Below are 25,787 nucleotides of genomic sequence, written 5' to 3' on the forward strand. Positions count from 1 at the left end.
TTTGTAAACTCTCAAATCATGAAAGATCTAGAATTTCAATGTTCAGAGATATTACTAGGTAAAAAGATAGAACTTGTGGAGAGAAACATAAAGTATGATTTTTAAATTCTGACAAAGTAGAAACACTTCATTCTGCTATACAAAATCAAAAATGTCTGGTATTTGTAAAGGTTTAACTGAAGATACACATACGAGTACAGATAAATAATAAGGTATAACACAAGACAAAATTTTTTCCTAAGTAATCACTGAGCAGATCAAAATGTCACACCGCTAGTAACTGAAAAGTCTTGTCTTTATGACATTCAACATGTCTGACTATCTCTATCTCCCTATCTCTCTGTCTTCTTATCCATCCATCCATCCATCCATCCATCCATCCATCCATCCACCTACCTACCTACCTATCTATCTATCTATCTATAAAAAACTTTTTGTCAGTCTCACTATATAGGCCAGGCTGGCCTTGAACTCAGACCCCCCTGCATCTGCCTCTCTCGTGCTGGGATTAAAGACTTGAGTCACTTTGCCTGTCTCTCTTTATGAATATAGTAACCATGTTGCATGTCTGACTTCATCTTAATGGGAGATTAGTTTCATTCTGAGGAGGACATAGGGTGTAGAAAGCTCATCTTACTACAGTCAACTCAGACGGCTTTCTTGGTGTTTAGGCCCTCCATAGCTCTTTGACACTATGTTCTCAAGTGGGCTAGCCAGGATACAAAATGGGAAAAGAAGCGATAAACACAGATCTAGTTCACGGAGCATGGCCAGCACTTACCTTCTGCAGAGCCCCTCATGTTTACAAAGGTGGAGTCCAGCTCGCTTGACTTCAGCTGTGTAGCCTGGGTTCTGATGCCTTTGTTTTTATTCTCTTGTGATTTCTTCTTCCCTGAAACACAGCATATATTTATTTACTCATTCATGATACTCTCTCTGGTCCTTGAGACAATTATTAACCCAAGCAAAGTAGACTATATTTGTAGGCAATTATCATTTTGGATTCCCAAAGAATGGATAGTGACTAAAAATATCATCAAATCTGTCAGAAAAAAAAAACAAAAACAAAAAACAAAACTGTAAGTCCTGCATTTTTAGATGTTTGGTCCTTCCTTAGTTTCATAGCATAATAGCTATCAAATTAATCAACAATGTATTCTCAAAAAGTAATAATACTAATATAAAAAACCTTTAGAATCAATGAAGTTTGAAATCATATAAATAATATGTAAAAACGCATATTAGGGAGAAACAGTATGGAACTTAAAACATTTTATTGGTTAAGATAGGATAATCCATAACTACAACTTCAACTTTGGAACTAAAGCCCCAAAGGAACACAGTATATTGCAGTACTGGCCCCAAACTGGTAACCCGTAGTTACCAGATCCAGGTAACTTCCTTCTCTCTGGCATTATTCTCCTCACACACTCCACCTCCACTCCCAGATAATCCTAGTTAAAGTATCCCTGCTTTTCCTGAACAAGCCTTCTGCCTCCTCTATAAACCACCTTATCCAAACACAGACAAGATACTACTCCTTAGTCTGAACAGTAGATGATCATGAGAGAAATATGATCAGCTAAAATGAGGACAACAAATAGTTTTAATGTCAGAAACACAAAATGACATAATTGAAAAGATCATTAGGTTAAAAGGACAGAAATCAACTATAAAGTACTAGTTTACAGGATTCTGATAAAAACTAACAGACATAACAAGAAAACAAACTACACAAAACAAGCTATTTGTTAGCTACTTCTTTCAAGGGGAAGTTCTAAGATATCATTTTAAATGCCCAATTCTTTGTACACGTGCTTTTAAATTGCATATTTTCTTTATTTACATTTCCAATGTTACCCCCACCACAAGTGTCCAATTCTTTAGCTAATAAAAAACAGGCTTGATTTGTTCTGTTTCCTTTGGGAGTGTGCGTGAACGGGAGAGGGTCAACAATATGGTTAGAAGTACCCAACAGTACAGCCACATGTTCCTTTCCACAAGCTCCTAAAGTGGCTAGGAACACAAGCACACACATGACCAACAGCTCATCTACTGACATGAAGCAGAGGGTCATAGCCGTGAATGAATGCTTCCATCTGCAGGTGAAGACCCTCCTAACTGGCACTACACACACAGGCACCTTCCGCAGTGGCTCGGCACTGTCCTGTCAACTTCCCAGTGTTTAATCTGAGCCTGATAATTGCTAACTCAAGTTCTTGAAGGATTTGTGTTCAACAGAATCTGATTCTCTCCCCTTCAACAATTCCTTGTCCTCAGTATGTCTGGGCCCTTCCTGTGTGTGTGATGCACAGTCTGAATCAGACTAATGACTCCAAACAAAATACATGTTAACCACAAACAAAAAACACAAATGACAATCTGATGATACAGTGCAGGTGAATTGCTCCAGCATCCCAAGGCCAGCAGCAGAACACTCAGACATTTCACTCCTAAGTTAGAGAATGATGAATCAGAACCACATCTGTTTCTAACTACTACCAGTACTTAGTGTAATCAGTACAACCTTCATGCCCCCACACAGGCCGAGAGAGGACCCGTTACTGTAACTGTTCACAGGTTTTTAAATGGAGAATTGTAATCTAAACATGCCCTCTGCAATAAGCTTCAGATTACATTAGAAATAAAGCACATTGTAAAATTTAATAGAAAAGGGTGTCAATTTGACCAAAATATACTGGCAAGGATATCCAAAGATTTCCTACAATCTAAGTTCTGTAGCACAAGTAGAGACATGAAACACACCAGGCATATGGAACATTAAATGTACTTCTGTTATAATAAAACAAGTAGCGCATGAACTCAGAATGTAGCTGCTCAGGCGTGTGGAAGGCGAATGCTAGGTGATACTGTACCCCCTGCCTTAAACAAAGCAAAGCACAACACCCTTCGAGCAGCTAGTCCACACAGAACGTCGCTCTCTGAATTCCTCATCAACAAGTTTGTTTACTATTCCCCAGGCATCCACTGGAAAGCCACAGCCACCATGGAAATGCACTCCACCATGAAGACTGACCACACCAAGGCAGGCATCAGGATGAGTGCCCACCTTGTGCACCTTTCTCAGAGGACTAATCAGAGTTACAAACAGAGCAGTTAGCCTGCCTGGTTTGTTTCTCAAGCAGAGCACAAATGACACTCCAGTCACACAAGTGTCTGCTGTAGGGACTGTGGTTCACACATATGTTTCACAGCGTAGTTCAGAGGGGAAGGGGGCTCTACCCAAACTCCAACAATGCTTCCATTTCCAGTGTGACAACCTCACATTGAAAACATAGCAAAGTCTCCCCAGTTCTCTGTGGGGAGCTCTCTCAAATATCAGAGCACTGAACTAGACCTATGTACTTAATATATTTGAGGTTACTACAGACATATGAGATTCTATAGTCTACATATTTGTTAAAAATTATGCTAAATACTAAAATAACACCAATATACTAATCCTAAAGATGAAGAAATGAAACCACCAAAGTAACTTAGGAACAACGATGGATATATGTGGCAACAGAAAACTAGCAAAACTATCATTTGTTCACGGAGCCAAGACATCAAACTTTTCTTAAACAGAATCATTTATCAAGGTACTTTTGAGGACCTCTGATTAGAGATGAAGGGACTACTAAATAACACCTGACTGAGCCATCAGAGTGCTAGTTTGTAGATGAAACTGAAGGCTCAGACAACAAACAGAAGAACAAACACATCTGTGACAGAGAACGAATTATATCCTGCTTCAACTTATGTGAGTGCCTGGAACCACACCAGTACTGTTGGACACATTTCCTCAAACAGGAACGTTCTTTCCAGGTACTCGGTTTCTGTCTGCTACATTAAAAGAGATTAAAAGAGAAAACAAGATGATCTATCTCAGGACTTTTCCTTTCTGAAGGGAAAGGGAACTTGTAGCTTCTCTTAGAGGCAAGAGGAATCACTGGGTGGCTGGCAAGTACACAAGTGCACTTACCAGGGGTTCCTGGAGGGTCCTACATGGCGCTACTGCCAGCTGGCTGCTCCACTTGCTCTAGACAAGAAAGATACAGGAATGAAACATGAGGAGAGTGAAATGGAAATGACAAAAGAGTAGCATGAAACATGGCATGTGTAGAGGAAGAAATGTGCACATAAAGATGAAGAAAAAACAAGACAGCAATTATCTACTGCATCAAGTCTCTCATATATCCAAAAAAGGCCACTCCTATGTTCTTAGTTGTTGAAGTTAAGATCCATGTATTAGGCTCACTGTCAGGTTTATACCATGCCTATGTTCTAAGACATGACGCTCAAGCCATCTACAAACCATTCTTCTAGAAGACCACAAAGTACCAACCCATGCCTGTAATAGAGACACCCACAGATCAGATGGGAAGTTTCTACCCAGGTCTCACAACTATAGCTCTAGCACCATAATTAATGAAGAAAATACTGCTCAAAGTGCTCCTTGTCCTGTAGCCATCTCCTGATGCCCCAGTCAGCACACTCCACTCTTGGCAGCCATTACTAGCCTGGTAAGTGAAGCAAACAGAGCTTCTGCACAGTCAGCATAAGGATGCCAATCAAGTTAGAAGGAAGCTCTCTTCCGTTTTCATTTTACCTTATATCAAATATTATCAGTCAACAGCACAGATCTCTGCTCCAAACAAATATGATTCAGCAAGAAAACAGGCGTTTCTAATCAAACAGCTGCCATATAAAGACACCCAACAGCTGAAATGGCTGCTTTCTAGACAATAGACAACCTTATACTGCTAGTGCCCAAGGTGGAGTTGCAGAATCAAAATTGCTTAAGGCAGCACATTAATAATTTAACCCAGATCTGGACTATGTTCTACTATTTGAATAAACTAGACAAACAACAGGAAATAGTAGAGAATAAATGTTTCACTTAAAAACATTCAGGCAGCAAAGAAAATGCAAAACCCCAGGTTTACTGACATTAAAAATTCAGCACAACAGTGAAGCCCCTGCATACCACCATTCAAGTGAATGGGGTTTAGACGCCCACATGAATGACATGATCTTCCTTGTGTGTTGCCTCCTTACTGGGGAATTAGCCATCTCTTCATTTTCAACAAAATTAGGGCAGCACAAAAGCCAGGCCCACGGATCTTTCTATCCTTGTCTTTGGATTGTTGTGAGACTCTACACTTCACCATGAAAGGTCGCTGAAGGTGTGAGTGGCAGATCAACAGAGTCCACAGAGGCCATCGACCTGGGCTGTCCACTGCCTCTAGTCCTCACCATTCAGCCAGGACAACTCTCCAGCAACTCAACTACTGTTGCCACCACTCCAACAAAGACCATTTCCCACGATTACCACTAAGGTCATAATTTCAAGTTCAATGTTCCTCCATTTCTTTGGTATTCTTCCCTGACAATGGGGTAAAGTTTCTTCCATCCCTAGAATCCCTCCTCCCAATCTCACATCATTACCATCCACAATCTCTGGCTTCTGCAAGGTCTTTTCTCCTGTTCCTGGGGGAAATCTGAGGACTGGAAGTATGCTTTCCTAGTAGGCTACAGAAAAGACTCCAGCAAACACAGAGAGCTACGATGAGAGAAAGCACAGAAGCTCAGTGACCACACCGTGGGTATAATAGGTGTGGAAGAGCTGTTTTTAACCAACAGAGCACCATGAGGAAGAAGAACTCTGAAGACTATTCCAGCTCCCTTAACCTCAACACAGCTTTAAACTTCACATTATTATGTGAACTGCCTCAAGTCACAATACATCAAGACAGTACCCACCCTGAACTTCAATTCTCATCCAGTTCTCCCCTTTATCCTTTGTATTCCAAGAGTTCTGTTAATGACATTTTCCAGGTTCTAATTTCACTCTTAAAAATAAGACATAATGAATTCTTCTATATCTCAGGCACAGTGTGAGCAATTCATTAAATCACTTATGCTCATTACACATTTTCCCACATTTTTGTACCGCAGAGCCAGCTGAGGAGCAGCACTCAGGACAGAGCTAAGAAACAAACTTGTTCTGAAACCAGATGAAAGTAACTGGGAGAAAGCAGAAAGTACATGCCGGGTGGACTTGCTCATTCTAATAAGGTAGAAGACTAGACAGGTAACAGAAGCGTCAGTAGCCAGGTATATGAGAGAGCAGTGGCAGGCAGGGAAGAAATGTCAGCACTGTCTCACACTGGAGGTGACTGAATGGTCTACAGTGGGTACAGAGACAGGAGGAAAGCTGGGAACACATTGGAAACTAAGTTCTCCACAAAGAATTGCATCCTGACGTCTGTATCTGTGTACTTGTAGGTCACTAAAAGCCACCCAGGGAGAATCATGAGGCTGAGTAAACAGGACTGATGGGGACCAGTGTCTGAGACATGGTGCCCAGAAGGGCTTCTGTAAAGGCCATCAAACATCACTATGGCCCTGTAACGAGGTCAAAAGTGGCTGTGACAAGAAGCTCCCGGGGAAGAGGCCCTGTCAGTCTACCAGCCTGACCCTGGTAAGAGGCTGGGGCTCACTTTTCATTTCATAGAAATGAAAGAAACATGGTACAGACTTCTCAGATTTTTTTTAAAACTTAACTCCAAATTTTACCTGAGAGTAAAACTGCTAAACTCCTTCAGAACAATCACACCTGTTCCAGGTATTAAACAGATCTCTCCTCCAGCCTAAGCTCTGCAGCTCTGCTGTGTAAACTCCTAATGTGCCTGCTCCTTCCAGGGTGCTGCTGGAGAGCCCATGTGGGACTTCAGGCTCCCCCACTTCTAATCATACATAGATAGATACTTCTTATTCTGCCAATTCAGGAGAATAAACAAGAGTGCTGACCCTAAGAGTGGGAGGAAGACTAGGATGAAGGCTTGCTGAAATCGGGTTTTACACAAGGGGCCTCTGAGCCAGTGCTCATGGTTGCCGGAGGGAAAGGGTCTCTATCATTCTCAACCCAGGCCCTCATTTTACCTGTTCCCAGTAGATCTGTTCCGTGTACAAAGTCACACACCCTCTTTTTAAGAGCTAAATCAAGGGGGCCAACTAAATCAAAAGGTCTTCAGAAAAGAAACTGCAAACCCAGATGCAAATGCTGCACCACAGCTCTGGGCCATGATGGGAGAAATAAGAACCAGACTGCCGCTGCAAGCAGATAGGAACCGGCTGGTCCATGCTGGTGGCCCAGCAAGCAGGTCCTATCTACACTTAGGGGCTCTATTACTCTTTTTTTTTTAATATTTTTATTTTTTATATTCTTTGTTTACATTCCAAATGATTTCCCCTTTCCCGGATCTCCCCTCCCCGTATGTCCCATAAACCTTCTTCTCTCCATCCCTTCTCCAATCACCTCCCTCCTTTTTCTCTGTCCTTATATTCCCTTTCAATGTTAGATCAATCCTTTCCAGGATCAGGACCCTCTCCATACTCCTTCATGGGAGTCATTTGTTATGCGATTTGTGCCTTGGGTATTCAGGGCTTCTGGGCTAATTAATATCCACTTATCAAAGATTGCATTCCATGCGTATTCTTTTGTGATTGGGTTACCTCACTTAGGATGATATTTTCCAGATCAAACCATTTGCCTAAAAATTTTGTGAATTCATTGTTTCTAACTGCTGAGTAGTATTCCATTGTGTAAATATACCACATTTTCTGTATCTATTCCTCCTCTGAGGGGCATCTGGGTTCTTTCCAGTTTCTGGCTATTATAAATAAGGCTGCTTTGAACATAATGGAGCACATGTGTCTTTATTGCATGCCGGGGAATCCTTTGGGTATATGCCCAGGAGAGGTATAGCAGGGTCCTCTGGAAGTGTCATGTCCAGTTTGCTGAGGAACCACCAGACTGATTTCCAAAGTGGTTGTACCATCTTACAGCCCCACCAGCAGTGGAGGAGTGTTCCTCTTTCTCCACATCCTCGCCAACAACTGCTGTCTCCTGAGTTTTGACCTTAGCCATTCTGACTGGTGTGAGGTGAAATCTCAGGGTTGTTTTGATTTGCATTTCCCTAATGACTAATGATGTTTCTATTACTCTTGACAAATCTTACAATCTCCTTTTCTTCTAACTTGGACATCTGTTTTAACGTTCATTTTAGTGTGTGTGTGTGTGTGTGTGTGTGTGTGTGTGTGTTCTCTTACCACCATGTGCATCCATGGATAGGCTAATATCATCAGGCTTCGCCGTAAGCATTTTTTTTTTTTGTGCTGAGCCGCCTTTCTGGCCCTCAACCTAAGTTTTTTGTTTTGTTTTTAAATTAAATATATTGAGGTTCACATTAGTAGATTTTAATCTTTAGGGAAGGACACCTTGGACCCCTTTGAAAACCAGGTAAAAACTAAGGCCCCTCTCCCAAGTTAGTCACAATGGACACAACACATTGTGTAGTCCACACTAAGATCCCGGCCTCCCCTTACTGGACACAGGCTGCAGTGCACACAAGCACAATGCCCACTGCACAGAGCCACCGGTGTGTTCTCTAACTCCTCAGGCCTGTCAACCCTCCGCCTCCTTCCCTCAAAGCTTCAACGGTAACTTCAAGAAAGCGGTCCTTCACATTGCCTTCTAACTTCACACTCATAGAGAACAAAGAAATCTGCAATGTATTCAGTTACTTTTATGACTAATGATTTCTGAGAAACTGTATAAACTTCATTCAAAATGTCAAAGACATAAACAAACCGAGGTTAAAAGGCACAGCAGTCAGGAGTGTTGTAAACCACACAAGGAAGACCAAAGAAGACAAGCCTTCATCCCAACAAGCCAATGATGAGCAGAAGGTGTGCAACACACCCATCAAATGCCACAGGTCGTCTGACCACGCCCCAGCAGCACAAGTGCAGAAGTTAAGGTAACAAGTGCAACCAGGCAGCTTTGGAGGCAGGGAGACACCTCCAGACTACAAATAGGACTGCAGGTAAGACTAACTCTTACCTAGTTAAACCTTATAGTTAAGTCTGTAGTTCAAAAGCAAAACTGTAGATTTCTAAAGAACATATTAGAAAACGTTGAAACTTGACTTTGTGGACATATGTTGGTGAACCTAAGCATAGCCAGCCACCACAGATGTGAGCTGGCTCCTCCGTTACTAGGGATAAGCTGAGGCTCAGCAGATGCACAGCAACCAGTCAGGGAGGAGGAAGACTCATCCTCAGTCTGTGGTTGCTGCCATTTTGAGGCAAAAGCTCTCACTTTATAACCCAGGCTGGCTCAGGTGGCATGAGCTACCACAACCTGCTCATCTTGCCCCCATCTTAAGGGGACATACTAAAAGGTAAAAACATGTAAAGCAACATTGTTACTAAAACAAGGGGTCAATTTGGCCTTCTTTTTTATTTTCTGGCTTTTTAAATCTGGCCCTTCTGAGCCTAAGGCTGTGCTATTTTTGCTCACTGCAAAAACAGTCCATTCTTCACATATTCAACACTTGAGGTAGAGTAGTCTGCAGTACCCACCACAAACACACACACAAACACAAACACACACACAGTCTCCATTTGAAGAAGTTATCCATTTGTAAAGTATAAATTTGTATTCAACATGGAAGCATTCAACAGTGAATCTGTGGATACCTGCAATGTACATTTCTGCTTGGCTTAGGATAAACAAACAAAAAGTATCTAGGCCACTTTTTTAACCCAGGAATTGAAAGAGGGACAATTCCTTGTACTTTTGACAATTACCCAAGAGATGTATAAGAGACTGTCTCCTCAAAGCTTAATAACCAGGAACAGAGTAGGCTACATACAATTTAATATTGTCTACCCCATATTAGAAATATACACAACTATGAATTTGCTACCTTAGCATACAAAACAGGTTCTTTTTTAAAAAAGACTTATTTATTATATGTAAGTACACTGTAGCTGTCTTCAGACACACCAGAATAGGGCATCAGATCTTATTAAGAATGGTTGTGAGCCACCATGTGGTTGCTGGGATTTGAACTCTAGACCTTAGGAAGAGCAGTCAGTGCTCTCAACCGCTGAGCCATCTCTCCAGGCCCAGAATAGGTTGGGTTTTTTTGTTTGTTTGTTTGTTTGTTTATCTTCCACAGTTTTGATGCAATAGTAACTGCAACATGACACTTACACTCCATCTTCTCATTAAACATTCCCATAACCTAACAAGGAAAAGATATTTCCTGGAATAATTCGTGTAGCTGCTGGTAAAATTCCTAATGATGAGTACACACGGCACTTTGGGTCCTTAAAAAGAAAAGAAAAGTCAACCAACTGCAGCTAATGACAGGCTAATCCTCCAAAATTTAGAATGTGTGGGTGCCATTGTGAACTGCACAGTGTAGCCTATGAAAACAGGCCAGGTGACTGTCCCACATTGGAGAAATCACAAGACAAACTGACCCCCGGGCCACCCATAGTTCAAAGTTGTCTATTCATGGACAGTCTCTACACTGCCCACTGCTCATGAGCACTCGCATCCTCACAGCAAAGGACCAAAGGAGGAGGCACAGAGTGAAGCCCCAGTATTCTAGACTGTGGACTTTAGCTTATAGCCAGCAGTCACCCTATTCCTCAGAGTAAGAGGCGCTGACAATCTCAGATTAAAAACACAAACAGCAGCCGGGCGTGGTGGCATACAGCTTTAATCCCTGCACTTGGGAGGCAGAGGTCGACAGATTTCTGAGTTCCAGGCCAGCCTGGTCTACAGAGTGAGTTCCAGGACAGTCAAGGCTATACAGAGAAACCCTGTCTCAAAAAAACAAAAAAACAAAAAACAAAAACAAAACAAAAAACACATATATACAAACAGCTAGCAGGTCCAGAAAAACATAATCTACCTTTGGACCTGGCAAGAAGATGAAAACTAAACCTGAGAAGTCAGAGTAAAAACAACAAAAGGCCCAAAGATTGAATTGTTGCCCATTCACAACTGTACTTCAAACAGTGCCCATAGTGTTTAAGAACACTGTTCTTAGATCTAAATATGGGCAAACAAACCAGTTTGCCTTCATTTTTTTGTGTGTGTGACATGTGATGTCAAGAAACCTACAAAAGACTGCACCCCCAGAAGTGAGATTACAAACACAGGAGGAAAGATTCTCTCTCTCTCTCTCTCTCTCTCTCTCTCTCTCTCTCTCTCTCTCACACACACACACACACACACACACACACACACACACACACAGCTTAAGCATATTTACTCACTGTTTTTCCTTTTAACCAACAAAGAGACAAACCCTGCTTAATTAACACAGTGCTCATTCATTAAATGTAAAATTGGTCTTGGTCAAGCCACCATTAAACTAGTAACATACACTTGAAAAGATCCAGAGTATCATGTAAGCAGACTCCATCTCATTTCAGAAACCAGAGAATTTTTATATACCACACTTACACAGTATCATTGCTTTATCATAAAATTTCTTGCCTCTGAAACCATATTTCTATATATTCAAAACAAGTGTTATAGTATACTCTGAGTATATAACATGGATAAACATCCATTCCCCAACTGATAATTAAAATTTCTATGAAGCACTTTGAAGACAGACATACCTTTAATTCCCTCACACTGGGGATGGAGACTGAAGGAAGATTTCAAGTTCAAGGTCAGTCTGGCCTAACAGTGAGCCAAAATAATCTTTTTAAATTTCCAGATCATGCCCTCTTTCCTTTCTGCCACTGCCAGACTGAGGAAGACCCAGAAACTCTGGGGCCACGGCCACACTGGTGAGCACAAGCACCCAGGAGGCCACAGGAACGCTGGAGGCGTGCATCACCACAGGACCAACTTTGACAAACATCATCCAGGTTACCCTGGGAAAGTTGCTATGAGGCATTACCGCTTGAAGAGGAACCAGAGCTTCTGCCCAACTGCCAACCTAGATAAATTGTGGACGCTGGTCAGCGAGCAGACTCAGGTCAATGCAGCAAAAAACAAGCCTGGAGCTGCCCCCATCATTGATGTTGTTTGATCAGGCTACTACAGAGTTCTGGGCAGGGGAAGGCTCCTTGTCATGGTGAAGGCCACATTCTCAGGCAGAAGAGCTGAAGAGAAGATGAAGGGCATTGGAGGAGCCTGTGTTCTAGTGGCTTAAAGCCACTCCGGGGGTTAATTAAATGCTAACATTTTCCATGTGGTCTGAGTAGGTTCTTTGCTTCTATCCTTGTCTGCATGTTGGGAATCTACCTAACAGTCTAGGAAGATGTGAGGTGTGAGCCCTTGATAGAGTCAAGCAGTCTGTGGTAATAAATGTAGCCCAACTTCACAACAGTTGTAAATTCCTACATCCCTGTGTGTGCTCTGTGTATGGGCCTTGATGTTCAAAGAACTGATGAATGCCATTACTTTCAGCCCAAAGTGAAGAAACCTGGTCTCAAAAACTCCTGAGGAACAGAAGTGTGATGGGTTTTCCTGAAAATCTAAAGTTCTGAGAAAAAACTTGCCACCCAGAGGAAAACAGTTGCCTGGCTTTGTAAACTTATTATAATGGACAGGTAGCTCAGGCCTGGGCCACTTTTTCTGGACAAACAGGATGGAGAACTTTTCTGATGGCATCCAGGTGTTGTTCCCAGGGAGCATGTGTACCTACAACAGGACATCAGCACAGCACACTGATTGGGGGAATACTTCAGAACCAGAGCTGTGGCCTTTGAACTATTGGAAAGATGAAACTTTATGTAAAGAAACTTTATGTATATTTATGGAGTAAATATATAAAACCAAGAACCTGATTGTCTACATCTTTAAATCTGGAACATTAAACCAAAGTTAACTCTTGAGTTTTTAGGGAGCAAAGGAGACTGTGTATGCTTAGTATTCAAGCTGCTTTAGTAGACAAGTGCATATTAAGAGGCAATAAGTTGGGAGGGGCCACTTAGTTTGGAAAAATTCATTTTAAGGTGTTTTGGAGGATAAAAGACTTCTGGCTCTAGAGAGATAATATTGTTTGTTACCCCTAGTACTACTAGGGGTCCAGACGATGTATCTGTTATGGGGTGGATATGCATGTGGCAGTCAGGACAACCATAGGGTCTGTAACATGACATTTGTGTATATAACCATAGTAATTCTATGTGTTATCTCCTAAAGTATATATTTAAACAGGTTTTTATAACATAACACTAAAAAAAGAATTTTCCAGATTATAACCAGAGTTGGAATTAATAAACAGCTACGATCACTGGTTCAGAGCTTCCAGAGTTCTCTAGTCTCCCACTCATGTTCTACTGGGGCTTAACATGCACTGCTTCTTGACACTTACTCAGATCTTCTGGAGAAAATAACAGAAAAGAAATGTTTAAGATGTTTAGAAATTGAGTGCAAAGCTAGCTCTGCCCTGCTAACCAGGCAAGTCTGCCACAGGGTCAGGTGTCAGCTACCTGACTCCAGGGAGGGCAACTGAATATTCTCAGCCAAAGTTTCCAGATTCACATTTATCATATTGTATTCCAAATTTAAGCTGGAAAAAGATAAAGACTCTACAATGGGCCAGGCCAGCATGTGATGATGCGGCAGCCCAGCGGGATGGTTAAGCACTTCAGTGTGTCTAAGCCTGGATCTGAGTCCAAGGTCCAAATCTGCTCCAAACAAACATAACACTATGAACATAGACATAAACACATAATGAATTAAAAATAAATTTTCATTAGTAGTGCGCATTGTAATCACAGCAAATGGTAAACAAAGGCAGAAGGATCTGGAGTTCTAGGCCAGCAGGAACCATATAGGTAGGTCATCTTCCAAAACAAAATCTATTGTAGGATAAACAAGATGAAGAAATGAACTCCAGCACTCCTTTAAAAAAATGCAGTAACCTTTGCAGTTCAGCCAGGCCTAACAGTACATGCCTATTATCCAAGCACTTAGGAGGTAGAGGCAGATCAGAAATTTAAAATCCATTCTGGACCACATGATAAGTCCATTAAGAGGGAAGGCAAGAAGAGAGAAAGGGGAAGGAAAGAGATGCTGTGTCCAGGACAGATTGGGGAAACTCTTCTTATCCAGTCTACTCTCCTGCCTTTCCTACAGAATGAGTTAGGCAGCTAGGACAGGACCAGCTTCATCAGCCTTGGAGTACCTTTGGAGGTGCCACTTCAAAATAGTTCATGCATATTCCAAAAGGCCAAAATGAGCCATGAGACACTACCCTTCACACATAAGCATTCTGACAAAACACTTACCTACATCCTGAGGCAGGGGAGGAAAGAAGCAACCATCACTTCCTTCTACTATAGCCAAAAATAAACCAGAACTCCACTAAATCAGTTTCTAGATTTAATTTTTAGACTGTATATTAGATCCTGTTCAGGGTCCTTAATCTTTGGCCTAAGGAACCCCCAGTTCCAGTGCAGCAGTGACAAGCCCTCAGGCGTGTTGCTGAGGAGGAGGAGACAGCAAGCCTCAGCACTGTTTCCTTGAACTGGTCAGTAACAGTAATTCAGCCAGGAGGTGGCCAGGACAGCAGGTCTTAAGAGTGCTGCATGACTAATGCCAAGATAACACAAACTAGTCAACAAATCCCACATCGTCAGACATGTCAACACAAGTAAGCTGCAATTATTTTTTAAACTGTTTACTTCTGGACACTCAAAAGAATGAATCTAATTTGATTTATAAGCTCTCAAAGCTAAGATAACTGCCACTGGTTCTTATTTTAACTTTACTTTCTACACAAAGTCAAGCACTGTCTACACATCTGAAATTCTACAGAGCAGCCCAATTCATCCTTGCTATTCAGCAAAGCCAACAGCACACTGCTGTTTCACACTGTGAGCCTTTCCTATTCAGAAATGCTGTGGGTGGAAATTGGGCTTAGGCAAGACAGAACCACTAACAGCAAGTCCTTGGTTAACATGGGCACAGGAGCATAGCTTCTCTGCCGATAAAGATCCCTTAAGCACAGAGCTAGAAAACAATAGTACTGCTGTCACTGTCAGTAGATGCATCATGGCATGATGTCAAATCCTGACATGTCTGAATGAAAACTCACATAATAAATTAATTTAGCAGAGAATGTTTGCAATGCATCAAACTAGTTTGGTCAGAACAGCAAAAAGAAACAGCTGCTTTCACTGGGCAGTGGTGGTATATGTCTTAATTCCAACACTTGGGAGACAGAGGCAGGTGGATCTGAGTCTGAGGCCAGCCTGGTATTCAAAGTGAGTTCCAGGACAGCCAGGCTACACAGAGAGGGAGGCGGTGGAGGGAGTGGGCGGGGATGTAGCTGCTTTCAGTATTTATCGTTTTCACTTAGAGGAAGCACAAACACTTTCAAATGGCTCTTGCTTCTGTACTGTAATATAAGTTCCCTTAGACTATTAATGTTAACAAAGATCAAACTCCAGCGCTCTCTCTGGCAGCATGGACTACACATAGGGAATCCAAGCCACAGCCCAGGTGAGCTAACCTGGACTGAGCTTTCAGCTGTGCATGCAGCCTTTACTCAAAGTGCCCAAAGTGTATTCTCCTTCCACTCACCCAATCCCTGTTTTCTCTATTTTTATGCATTCATTTCTTTGCTATGTAGCCCTGGCTGTCCTGGAACTCTATAGACCAGACTGGTCTCAAACTCAGACATAACAAATTCAGTCTCTGTCTCCCAAGTACTGGGATTAAAGACATGCACTACTACACCTGGCTCCTGCTTTCTTTAGAGGCAACCTCAAATATAAAACTACACCCTCCTCTCTTAGGTTCCATGCTTAGGAACACTGAGTTCCCATATCTAAACACCATCTGTGAACTGGAATAAGAAACTACCTAGGAAAGAGAAGCACAGCTAGTTTTAAAAACCAATTTAAAAATCAGTTATTTAAGCAAAGAACCTGGTGTTCATATATTTAAGGAAACAACAAAATTGGGGGGTTTAACTTACAAGTTATAGTCAGATTTAAAAAAACTAAACTAATTTGAATTCATTATAAGGGAGGGACTTCTATAAAACGCAATTATAATGAAACCTTTTTTTTTTCCTGGTTTAGACAAGTCACACCTTTCAATTCCCATATAGAGTATACACAGCAGCACGTGGCAGAGTTCTAACACACGCCATCAGATGCCTCAAATAGTTTTTTACATATTAGGATTCTAGGCTGGCAAGTGAGGCTCAGCAGATACGGGAACTTGCCACCAAGCCTGACAAAGTGAGTGTAATCCCCAGAGCCCACAAGGAATGCACAGGCTCCTCTACAGTGTTAGGATCTGCACTTTCCTGCCCCTGGCCACGTGCAGGTGCACAGACACAGGCACACAAACATAAGGAAATTGTGCTTGTGAAGAGCATTTTACAAAATTCTGGCTAATCCACACAATTTTTCTGTAAACAAGGTTACATATAATTAAGAATCAAAGGCACAGATACAAACAATTTTAAACATTTAGCCCAAATGTGGCAGAAGTAGAATTAAAAGAAGGAACATTAGACTTCTCCCTCCTGGTGAAAAGCTTAACTGAAACCATGCTGAGCGTGTCCAGTCCCCAGCAGTGAAGGCGGGCAGGACATACCCAGGTCAGCAGAGACAGTTCTCAGATGGAGAGTCGTAGGGCCTCAGGAGGCACTGCTGGTAGGACTCACCATCACTTTACCTGCCATACAGCCTGACATAACTCGCCTGAAGCCATAAGGACAGGAACATACTGCCTCTGGCTCCCAGAAGACCTGTTCTACACCTGTCAAGAGGTGAGCGCCCAGTTAAGTCTACCTAAAAGCGGCCCACCATCATCAGACCTCTATTACTCAGCTACAGCCAAGGAATATGCAACCAGCTGCCAGTTGCTAGAAGAGACCAAGAGATCATTTCATGTAAGCCAGCCTGTTCTAGGATTTAAGAAAGTGTACTTTTTAATAGCTAACTTCAAATCCTTTTACTGCTGCCTACTGCATTTACAAAAGCATGAACACCTCGACAGCCCAAACCATCTCCCAACCCATACTAAGTTGATATCCTTCAGCAGATCACCAATCTCAAACTTGACTCTCGCCTGAGAAATGCCCATTCTTCATCTGGAGAAGACAAACCACTCCACAAATGCAGGATTAGTGTGAACACTGGTGGGGTCTCAGCAGTCTGCCAAGTCTCTCTCCAGGAGGTTGGGTACCACCAGCATACCTTTCCTTCTACATATTTCCAACATGTCTAACAGTTTTCTTTGATGCCATATCTCTCACAGGAAAATCTATGCATTGCTCTTTCTCAAGGTCCTTTCCATGATAATCAAGAAGCCTCAATGGCCCCTGGTGATCCACATCAACAAGAAGAGACACCTAGTTTGGCTTGCTTGGCTGCAACCATGTAGACTAGGAACTTCACAGGGCTGCCATTTGATGCCTACTGGCCGGCTCCTAAATCTCCCCCAACCAATCCAAACATGGCATCTGGCAGAAAAGAGGCCAATATAGCCATGCACAGAGATGAATTTCTCAATTCAAGAAACTCTCACATGGGGTGTAAGCTTGTCTGGACCATATGCTTCTCCTCCGCCTGGAGCCCTCAGGCCCCTAGAACTTCATGTCACTAATGACACAGGTGAAGGAAGGTCCTGACAAGAGCTGTGCCACACCCCACGCAGATGTTCTGAGCCCTTGGCCAATGGTCCCTGAGAGAGCAGCAACCTTATCTCATCTGTTCACGCCCCTACCTGGACTGCATTCTCTGTATGTGAAACTTCTCAGCTTTCCTAACCTGGCCTGAGCTGTTCAGCACCTTTGGGGAAGAATGTCAAGTATGCTCAATTTCAAAACACTTCAGTGTTCGTCATTACACCAAGAGTTTTCCTGTGAACAATTCTATGCGGAGACAGATGAAACACTTCCTTAAGGTTGACTGTGTGTTAGTTAAATGTCACCAGGTAACTAGCTGATATTCTCAGACAGGATAGAACCTTAATGAACATATCCTGTGTGGTCCATTAAGGGTTATAAACTTAGTATTCTTCAACCATCCAGTTCTCAGGTCCAAGGGACTTCTTGTTCCTATAAATAATTCTTCTCTCCTAACCTGCCTGAACAGGGAGGTCAGAGGGTTAGATAGCCACTAATAAGGTTGAGTGAGAGTGAGGAAAACAGGGAAGGATCCAGCATACTGCATTAGGTAGAGCTCTAGGTGGTCAGAAACATCCACTGGCTGGAGGAGCCACAAACTCACTAAGTTCTCAACAGGAAACCCACAGCCACATTAGAATCTAGTTTCCAAGTGTCTTCAAACTTCAGAAAACACCCTTCCTTTTGTTATCCCACGTGTTCCTCAATGACCAAGAGGTTAAAGATCAAGCAGAAGCTAGAGCTCATGTGGCTTCACAATCACCCATTTTAAAGCTGGAAAAGTGTACCTCAGAACAGTGTCAAGGCTGGCCCACAGTCCCACACCAGGGAGAGACTAGGTGCCTCATGTCTCCCATTCCTTCCACCAAACTATCTGTGTAATGCAGCTGCTGCTCCTCCTTCAGGTAGGGCTCTGTACACACATGGCTACTGCAGTGAAGTTTCAAAGCAGCACTCACTAGAACTGGGGTTAGTGCAGTGGGGCACAGTACTTGCGCTTATTAACACAAGACCCTGATTCTCATCTCCAGTGCCACTAAACAAGCAAAGAAAGATTCATTAATAGTCATTACTTATGGATAGCAAACTCAATTGCATTCCTCAGTCATGATTAGGGGACAGAAATCAAGAAGGAAATAAAAATTCTAAATGTGGCCTTTTCTCTGCTCCATTATAAATTATACAGTTCATACTAAAATAGCTGGAGACATCAGACACTAAACCTTCCCACTTTTCAACCTGAAAGCTTTAACCTGTCCAAACCAAGGCACTTCTGACATCCAACCTTACAGAGACTGCTCAGACATGCATACGTACAATTTAGCAGAAACACAAAGCTGAGTTCCAATGGGAAATGCCTAGTGCATCTATCTACACTTGTGACCCGGAAAAATGCATGATCCTTGGTCAGGTACATTATGAACTGCTTTTAAAAGGCACTATGTGCTGTCCTTCCTTTACACGCTGTCTGAGTGTCAACTGAGGCCCACTACCTGCCAGCCACTGGCACACTGATCGCTGCCTTCCTGATGTGCCCATTTCCCCCAAGTCTGGGGGGAGGAAAGTACCTTTCTGTTACCCAAGGAAGTGCATAAATGGCCAGAAAGTCTGGCACATGGCAGGGCTTAACAAACATTAATGAGAGAAAGAAGCCGGGCAGTGGTGGCGCATGCCTGTAATCCCAGCACTTGGGAGGCAGAGGCAGAAGGATTTCTGAGTTCCAGGACAGCCTGGTCTACAGAGTGAGTTCCAGGACAGCCAGAGCTACACAGAGAAACCCTGTCTCAAAAAAAAAAAAAAAAAAAAAAATATATATATATATATATATAGAGAGAGAGAGAGAGATGGGAGGTAGATCAGTAACAGACATGGGAACCAGGGCTTCTCACTATCTAATACATCCAAGTCCTTATGATCCACCAAGGATCTCATGAGTTCTGAAAGGTCCCTCTTGGCAACACACAGATGTAGGCACAGCAGCTGCCATGAAAGGAGCTGAGGTCTAGAACTAGGAAGAGCACAGCCCTCTGTTTCAACAGTGTGAGGTTAGGCCCACAGCAATCTATTAGACAGCTGGAGGTCCCCAACATCTAGCTTTCAGAAATAGTCCACACTGTCTCTGAATCAATTTACTTTGATTCTCTCTGATACTATTATTTAAAATGTCTAAAGTCATACTGACAAAATAAAGTTCTGCCTTCAGATCTCATAAGCTGTTAAGTTAGATTTCACACCATAATTAAAAAAAAGTTTGATTCATTAAATTCTCCAAAGTCAAGGTCACAGAGAGCAAACAGGCCTCTTCTGAAGTAAGCTGCCTAAAGTAGAGAGGCTGTATGTTCTAAGAATGAACTCCACAAGTCTTTTAATTAAAGCTCAAGAAGGGCTTAGTGAGCTGCCTGCTGCTCAGACACTTTGTCAAAATAATGGGGCAGAAAGAAATATGAATTACTGCCAAGTGGTGGTGGTCTACAGCTTTTAATCCCAGCACTCTGGAAACAGAGGCAAATGGATCTCTGTAAGTTCAAGCCTGGTCTACTGATGAGTGCCAAGACAGAAAGAACAGAGAAACCCTGACTCAAAAAACAAAACCAAGCCGGGCAGAGGTGGCACATGCCTTTAATCCCAGTACTTGGGAGGCAGAGGCAGGCGGATTTCTGAGTTCTAGGCCAGCCTGATCTACAGAGTGAGTTCCAGGACAGCCAGGGCTATGCAAAGAAACCCTGTCTCGAAAAACCAAACCAAAACAAAACAAAACAAAAAAAGAACAAAGCAAAACAAAACAAAACAAAAAAAAACAAAACAGAAAAAAAACCAGAAAAAAGAAAGCAAAGTACCAAACAATATAAAAACCAGCAATCTAGCCACAAAATGTGTACATGTGTATATCACTAATAAAACAGGTTTTTCCTCCACACTGAATTGAATGAAACAGTAAGGAATAAATAAAAAGAATAATGAAACAGGTTCTGAACACATACACCAAAGTTCACACAAAGCAAAGTAAGACTGTCGTCAAATTACAGATCTGACTGTCAGAATTAATGTTCAGCCTCCACAAGTCATACCTTCTCTAAGAAGGCTGGTAGCATGACTCTTGCTTACAAACGAAATACACATTAAGTACAGAAACAAGACAAATAATGGCGTGGAAACAAAATGCTGAGCCTCGGCCCAACAAAATCTCAATGCAGAGTTAAAATACCTGAGGGAGGGCTGGAATTTTCTGGACTCTTATCATCTGACCCAGACTCAAAGTATTTATTGACCTAGAACAACAACTAAATCACAGTCAATAAACAGAAAAATGTATTCAGAAACCGACCCACCAGCCATTCCTTGGGTGAGCCTATTTCACGTTGCTGTGAAATGCAACGAATATGGAATTGAAAAGTCACAATGAGCTCATCAAACATGGCTTCAGAGTTTTCCAAAACCATGTTTATGCTTTTATTTATAGCCTCACTCCCACAAAATACTTTACAATGCCTGGGAAAAGAACAGGCTTGTGCAGATTTACTAAGATCTAAGAAAGGGAAGATCAAAAAACAAAAAAACAAAGCAAAACACAAAAACCAAAGTTCTTATTAAAAGCGACCATATCGTGCCTTGGCCTGAATTCAAAGCAGACTCAAATAAAAGATCCCCAAATTCACATTAAAAGTTTTTCGAAAAAATATTCCAGCGACGTATCGGCATGCCAGCTGGAAATATGATATAGTCAACCAAACTATTTTCCTACCCACAAATTATCCCCTCCCTTTTATAAGAGTGACCGACTACACTCTACCTTCTGTTCAAAACATCGTTTAACACAGAACTGAGGGCACGGCAAGCCTCCTAAACTTCCACAAAGCCCAACACATTCTGTGCGGCAGCATACCTCCCTCGGCTCCCGGTGCACCCCATCTTTGTCTCTCCCAGGTCCGGTTCTCCCTTCCCGTCTCCCTCCTCTGCCGCGTCCTGCGCTGTCAGCCCGGCCGGAAGGCGCAGGCGGCCCTCCCTCGCCGCGCGGCCGGCCCTATTCCGGGAGCAGGGCCGGGCCCGCACTCGGCGGCCGCACGCGCACTTCCCGCCGCGCGGGCGCTCAGGCACAAGTTCGCAAACAGCCCGAACGCGCCGGGACTGCCGTGATTCAGCAGCGGGCCGGGCGGAGACAGCGGGCCGAGCCCGGAAAAGGTCACCGCGACGCTACGGGTGACGCCCGGACCTCGACCCTTAGGCCGGCGAGGGTGCGGCCCGGGCCCAACGGCGGCGGCGACTCCTACCTCTGCGGCTCTTCGGGGAGCTCCGCTTGCTCCGGGCGCTGGCTCGCTCTTCCTCAATCGCAGCTGCTATCTCGGGGTTGTCTTCCCCATTGTACCAGACCAGGAGCTCCTCGCCAGGCGCGATTGGCTACCGAAGAGAAGAGACAAGGGACAGACCAATCAGAAACCCGGTTGTTGGCGGGGGCGGCGCGGCAGCGGGCAAGAGCTGCGCGCCGACCGCAAACAGCTGTCGGGAGGGCGCCGCCGCCGCGGGCACGCGCGGAGGGGAGGCGGGGCCAGGGCGCGCGCTGGAAGAAGGCGGACCCTAGGACGCAGGCGGGGTAGAAGGCGGAGCTGCGGCCAGAGCTAGCAGAAAATTCCTAGGCTGGCAGGGCCAAGGTAGGACAAGCAGGACAACCTGGAGGCCTGTCACTGAGGCTCACAATAATGCATTCACTGGCTGGCTGATCTGAGCCAGTGAATCTCAACCTCCATTACCAGATTCTTACAGCTAGCTCCAAGCCTCATGTCACCCACGTAAAAGAGAAAATAAAGCATGGGACTATTTTGCCCATGAAATTCGAGTGAATGAGCAATGTAAAGGACTATTAAGAAGCAAATGGCATGAGGATTTAGAAGCATACGTTTCTGATTCCAAGCACAACTTAAGCAGGAACGTGGTGAACCTTTATCCATGTACACAACCACTATTTAAGTACAGAAGCTCTGAGCTCAGGCAGAGCCCAACCTAGCATCCTCAATGCATAGTCATCAAAGCAGCACAGGCCTGTGAAAACACATCACAACTTGTAGTTACAGAAATCCCTAAGAATACCTCCCATGTATTATGCTCCTAAAATATTAAATTCTTCATGGTCACACCTGACACCATCATACAAATACACCTGAAACATCCTGAAGAAATATTTTGAGTAGAAAAGTGAGGCAGAATTGGGAAGGTAGCTCATAGCTGTCTTCCACTGTCAGGGACCCATCTGTTCAGAAAGTTCAAGTAAAAACCCATCTAAACCCACAAGCTGACACTGATGATCGCAGAAGAATTCAAAGTTATCTACTGAGCAATTCCAGGACAGCCAAGCTAGGGCAGTGAAGGAGCTGGAAAACAGAAAGCTGGTGGTAACGGAATAGAATAAGGAGCCGCTGGGCAGCAGTGGTGGTGCACGCCTTTAATCCCAGCACTTGGGAGGCAGAGGCAGATGGATTTCTGAGTTCAAGGCCAGCCTGGTCTATAGAGTGAGTTCCAGGACAGCCAGGGCTATACAGAGAAACCCTGTCTTGAAAAACTAAGAGAGAGAGAGAGAGAGAGAGAGAGAGAGAGAGAGAGAGAGAGAGAGAGAGAGAGAGAGAACATGAACAAGGGGCCATGTTCCAGCTCTAGCAAGCAGCAGAACTTAGGAGCTTTGGACACATGCCTCTGGCTTTAGAGTCCAGAATAAAAAGGAATACTGGGACAATTGAAACTGGTTAGCTGGAGCTAAGAAATTAGTGGTGATTAAGAAGAGACCGGCAGGGCGTGGTGGCGTACATGTGTGATCCCAGCACTCTGGGAGGCAGAGGCAGGCAGACTTTTGAGTTCCAGGACAGCCTGGTCTACAGAGTGAGTTCCAGGACAGCCAGGGCTACACAGAGAAACCCTATCTCAAAAAAAAAAAAAAAAAAAAAAAAAAAAAAATTCAAGAAACAAAACAAAAAATACAGAAAACAAAAAACAAAAAAGAGAGAGAGACCAGCATCTTTGGTCTTCTGGGAAATCCTCTGGGAAGTATTTCTGAGAGCACATAGAAGCTATGTTCTAGAAAATAGCCAAGGTTGTACCTCATGCTGCAGCTGGACTTGGTAATGTATAAGAGTCACCCAAGTGGCACTGGTTTTGAAGGCATGAAGGGCTCATGAAGAGCAGCTAAGGCTGGGCACTGTGAGAGGCCAGGGAAGGCCATGGTGAAGGTATAGCCTTAGTAGCAGCTGATGGCCCAGGACTGAAGGGGGTCATGCAAGGAGTTGAGGCTTGGCACCATGAGGAGAGCCTATGAAAGGCTACTGGTGAAGCCTGGTTACAGCAGAAGACCCCAAGTGTATTGGAGATCTCAGTACCATGGGATCACCAAGAACAGCAGCAGCAGTGGAGTGGATCAACCTGAGCTTAGAGTGCTTCAGAGGGCAGAGCTAGACAAGTGACACCAGCCCTTTGGAAAAATCCAGAAGATTATGTATGGATCCCAGACATTGAAACAAGAAGCTGTAACACTGAAGTTGCCTTAGAGACCCAAAGATTTTTTTTTTTCAAGACAGGGTTTCTCTGTATAGCCCTGGCTGTCCTGGAACTCACTCTGTAGACCAGGCTGGCCTCAAACTCAGAAATCCGCTTGCCTCTGCCTCCCAAGTGCTGGGATTAAAGGTGTACGCCACCACCACCCTCACCCCCCTCACCCCCACCCCCAGCTTCCAAGATTTTTGAGATGCCAGAGCCCTGGGCTATCTGTTGAGGAAAGCTGCTAACAGGGAGTGTAAGCAGCCCAGGAAAAAGAAGTTAGTTACAGTCAACAAAGATAAAAAAGGAGTTGGGGATTTGAAGACTGCTTTGACATCAGCCCTGAAGATGCAGAGTTTGGAGTTTGCCCAGCTGGTTTCCTGTCTTGCTTTAGGGATTACAGTTAAGTGACTGGATGAATGTCTGAAGAGACTTTAAACTTTGAACCTTTAACATTGTTGAGACTACTATAGACTATGGGGACTTTTGAAATTGGACTAAGTGTATTTTGCATTGTGCTATGTTTAGGTATGGCCCCCACAGACTCATATGTTTGACCCTATAAATAAGGGCCAGGGAGTGGAATGTGATGGTTTGTTGTGTTTGCACAGCCTAGGGAGTGGCACTATTAGAAGGTGTGGCCCTGTGAAATAGGTGTGTCACTGTGGATGTGGGCTATAAGACCCTCATCCTAGCTGCCTGGAAAAAGCCTTCAGATGAAGATGTAGAACTCTCAGCTTCTCCTGCACTATGCCAACTGGACGCTGCCATATTCCTGCCTTGATAACAGACTAAACCTCTGAACCTGTAAGCCAGTCCCAATTAAATGTTGTCCTTATATGAGTTGCTTTGGTGTCTGTTCACAGCAGTAAAACCCTAAGACAGACAGTAAGCATGACTTTGTTACACTGTCTACAGAACTCTCATTATTTCAAAATATTCAAGCTGTTTAAAATAAAAGAACCAGCCAGGCGGTGGTGGCACACGCCTTTAATCCCAGCACATGGGGGGGGGGGGGGGGGGGGAGGGCAGGCAGATTTCTGAGTTCCAGGCCAGCCTGGTCTACAAAGTGAGTTCCAGGACAGCCAGGGCTATACAGAGAATCGCTGTCTGGCGGGAGGGGGGGGGGGGAAGAATCCGGGCTGGAGAGATGGCTCAGTGGTTAAGAGCACTGGCTGTTCTTTCCTGAGTTCAATTCCCAGCAGCCATATAGTGGCTCACAACCATCTGTAATGGGATCTGATGCCCTCTTCTGATGTGTCTGAAGACAGCTACAGTGTACACATATACATAAAATAAATAAATCTTTAAAAAGAAAAAAAAGAACCAGCCCATTTACTTTGTTCCTCCAAAACCAGCTAAAACCTGCCACTTTACTGTTTTTGAACCAACATCTCATAGCCTTTCTTAAATCAGCTAAACTTAACCAAACCCCTACCTTGACAATCTATTAATGAGCTAAGATGGCTATCACAACACCTTTTGGCACTCTGGTTTGTCTTCCAAAATTAAAATTTTTTTAAGGTCATATAAATTTTAGTTTGGTTCTCTTTTTATGGTATTATTAAACACTATCTGAAATGATTAGGACTCTGGAAAATATAAAATCCAAGCGAAGTTTAAACGTAGAGGGGGATGAGGACCAATGTATACTTACCATGGTGGTTTCCATCCCAGCACAGCCAGAACACCGGCCAGAAGTCAGCAGGAGGCACCCAGGCTGCTAAGAGCAAGAGCCCTGCACCTAGCTCCTAGTTTCCTTTTCACTGCTCTTGGGACAGAGATAGC

General features: G+C 43.5%; 1 protein-coding gene and 1 pseudogene across 8 annotated transcripts in view; one reads left to right on the forward strand and one right to left on the reverse strand.

The window, feature by feature from the left end:
* The window catches only part of Prdm2 (PR/SET domain 2), a 103,499-nt gene that overhangs the window by 33,027 nt on the left and 44,685 nt on the right, over positions 1–25,787 (reverse strand). For 6 of the 8 annotated variants that reach the window (XM_052177979.1, XM_052177983.1, XM_052177978.1 and 3 more), the window contains 2 exons: positions 21,752–21,878; positions 782–892 (listed from right to left, as the gene is read on the reverse strand). In XM_052177979.1, the coding sequence (XP_052033939.1) occupies positions 782–892; positions 21,752–21,878 (238 nt within the window). Of the gene's footprint in view, positions 1–781; positions 893–3,985; positions 4,043–21,366; positions 21,472–21,751; positions 21,879–25,787 lie in introns of those variants that run through there. The other 2 variants (XM_052177984.1, XM_052177985.1) reach the window with 2 other exon arrangements.
* LOC127681591 (60S ribosomal protein L27a-like) lies at positions 11,513–12,038 on the forward strand (annotated as a pseudogene).

This window comes from Apodemus sylvaticus, chromosome 3 (assembly GCF_947179515.1).
Source record: "Apodemus sylvaticus chromosome 3, mApoSyl1.1, whole genome shotgun sequence".
Classification (NCBI taxonomy): Eukaryota; Metazoa; Chordata; class Mammalia; order Rodentia; family Muridae; genus Apodemus; species Apodemus sylvaticus.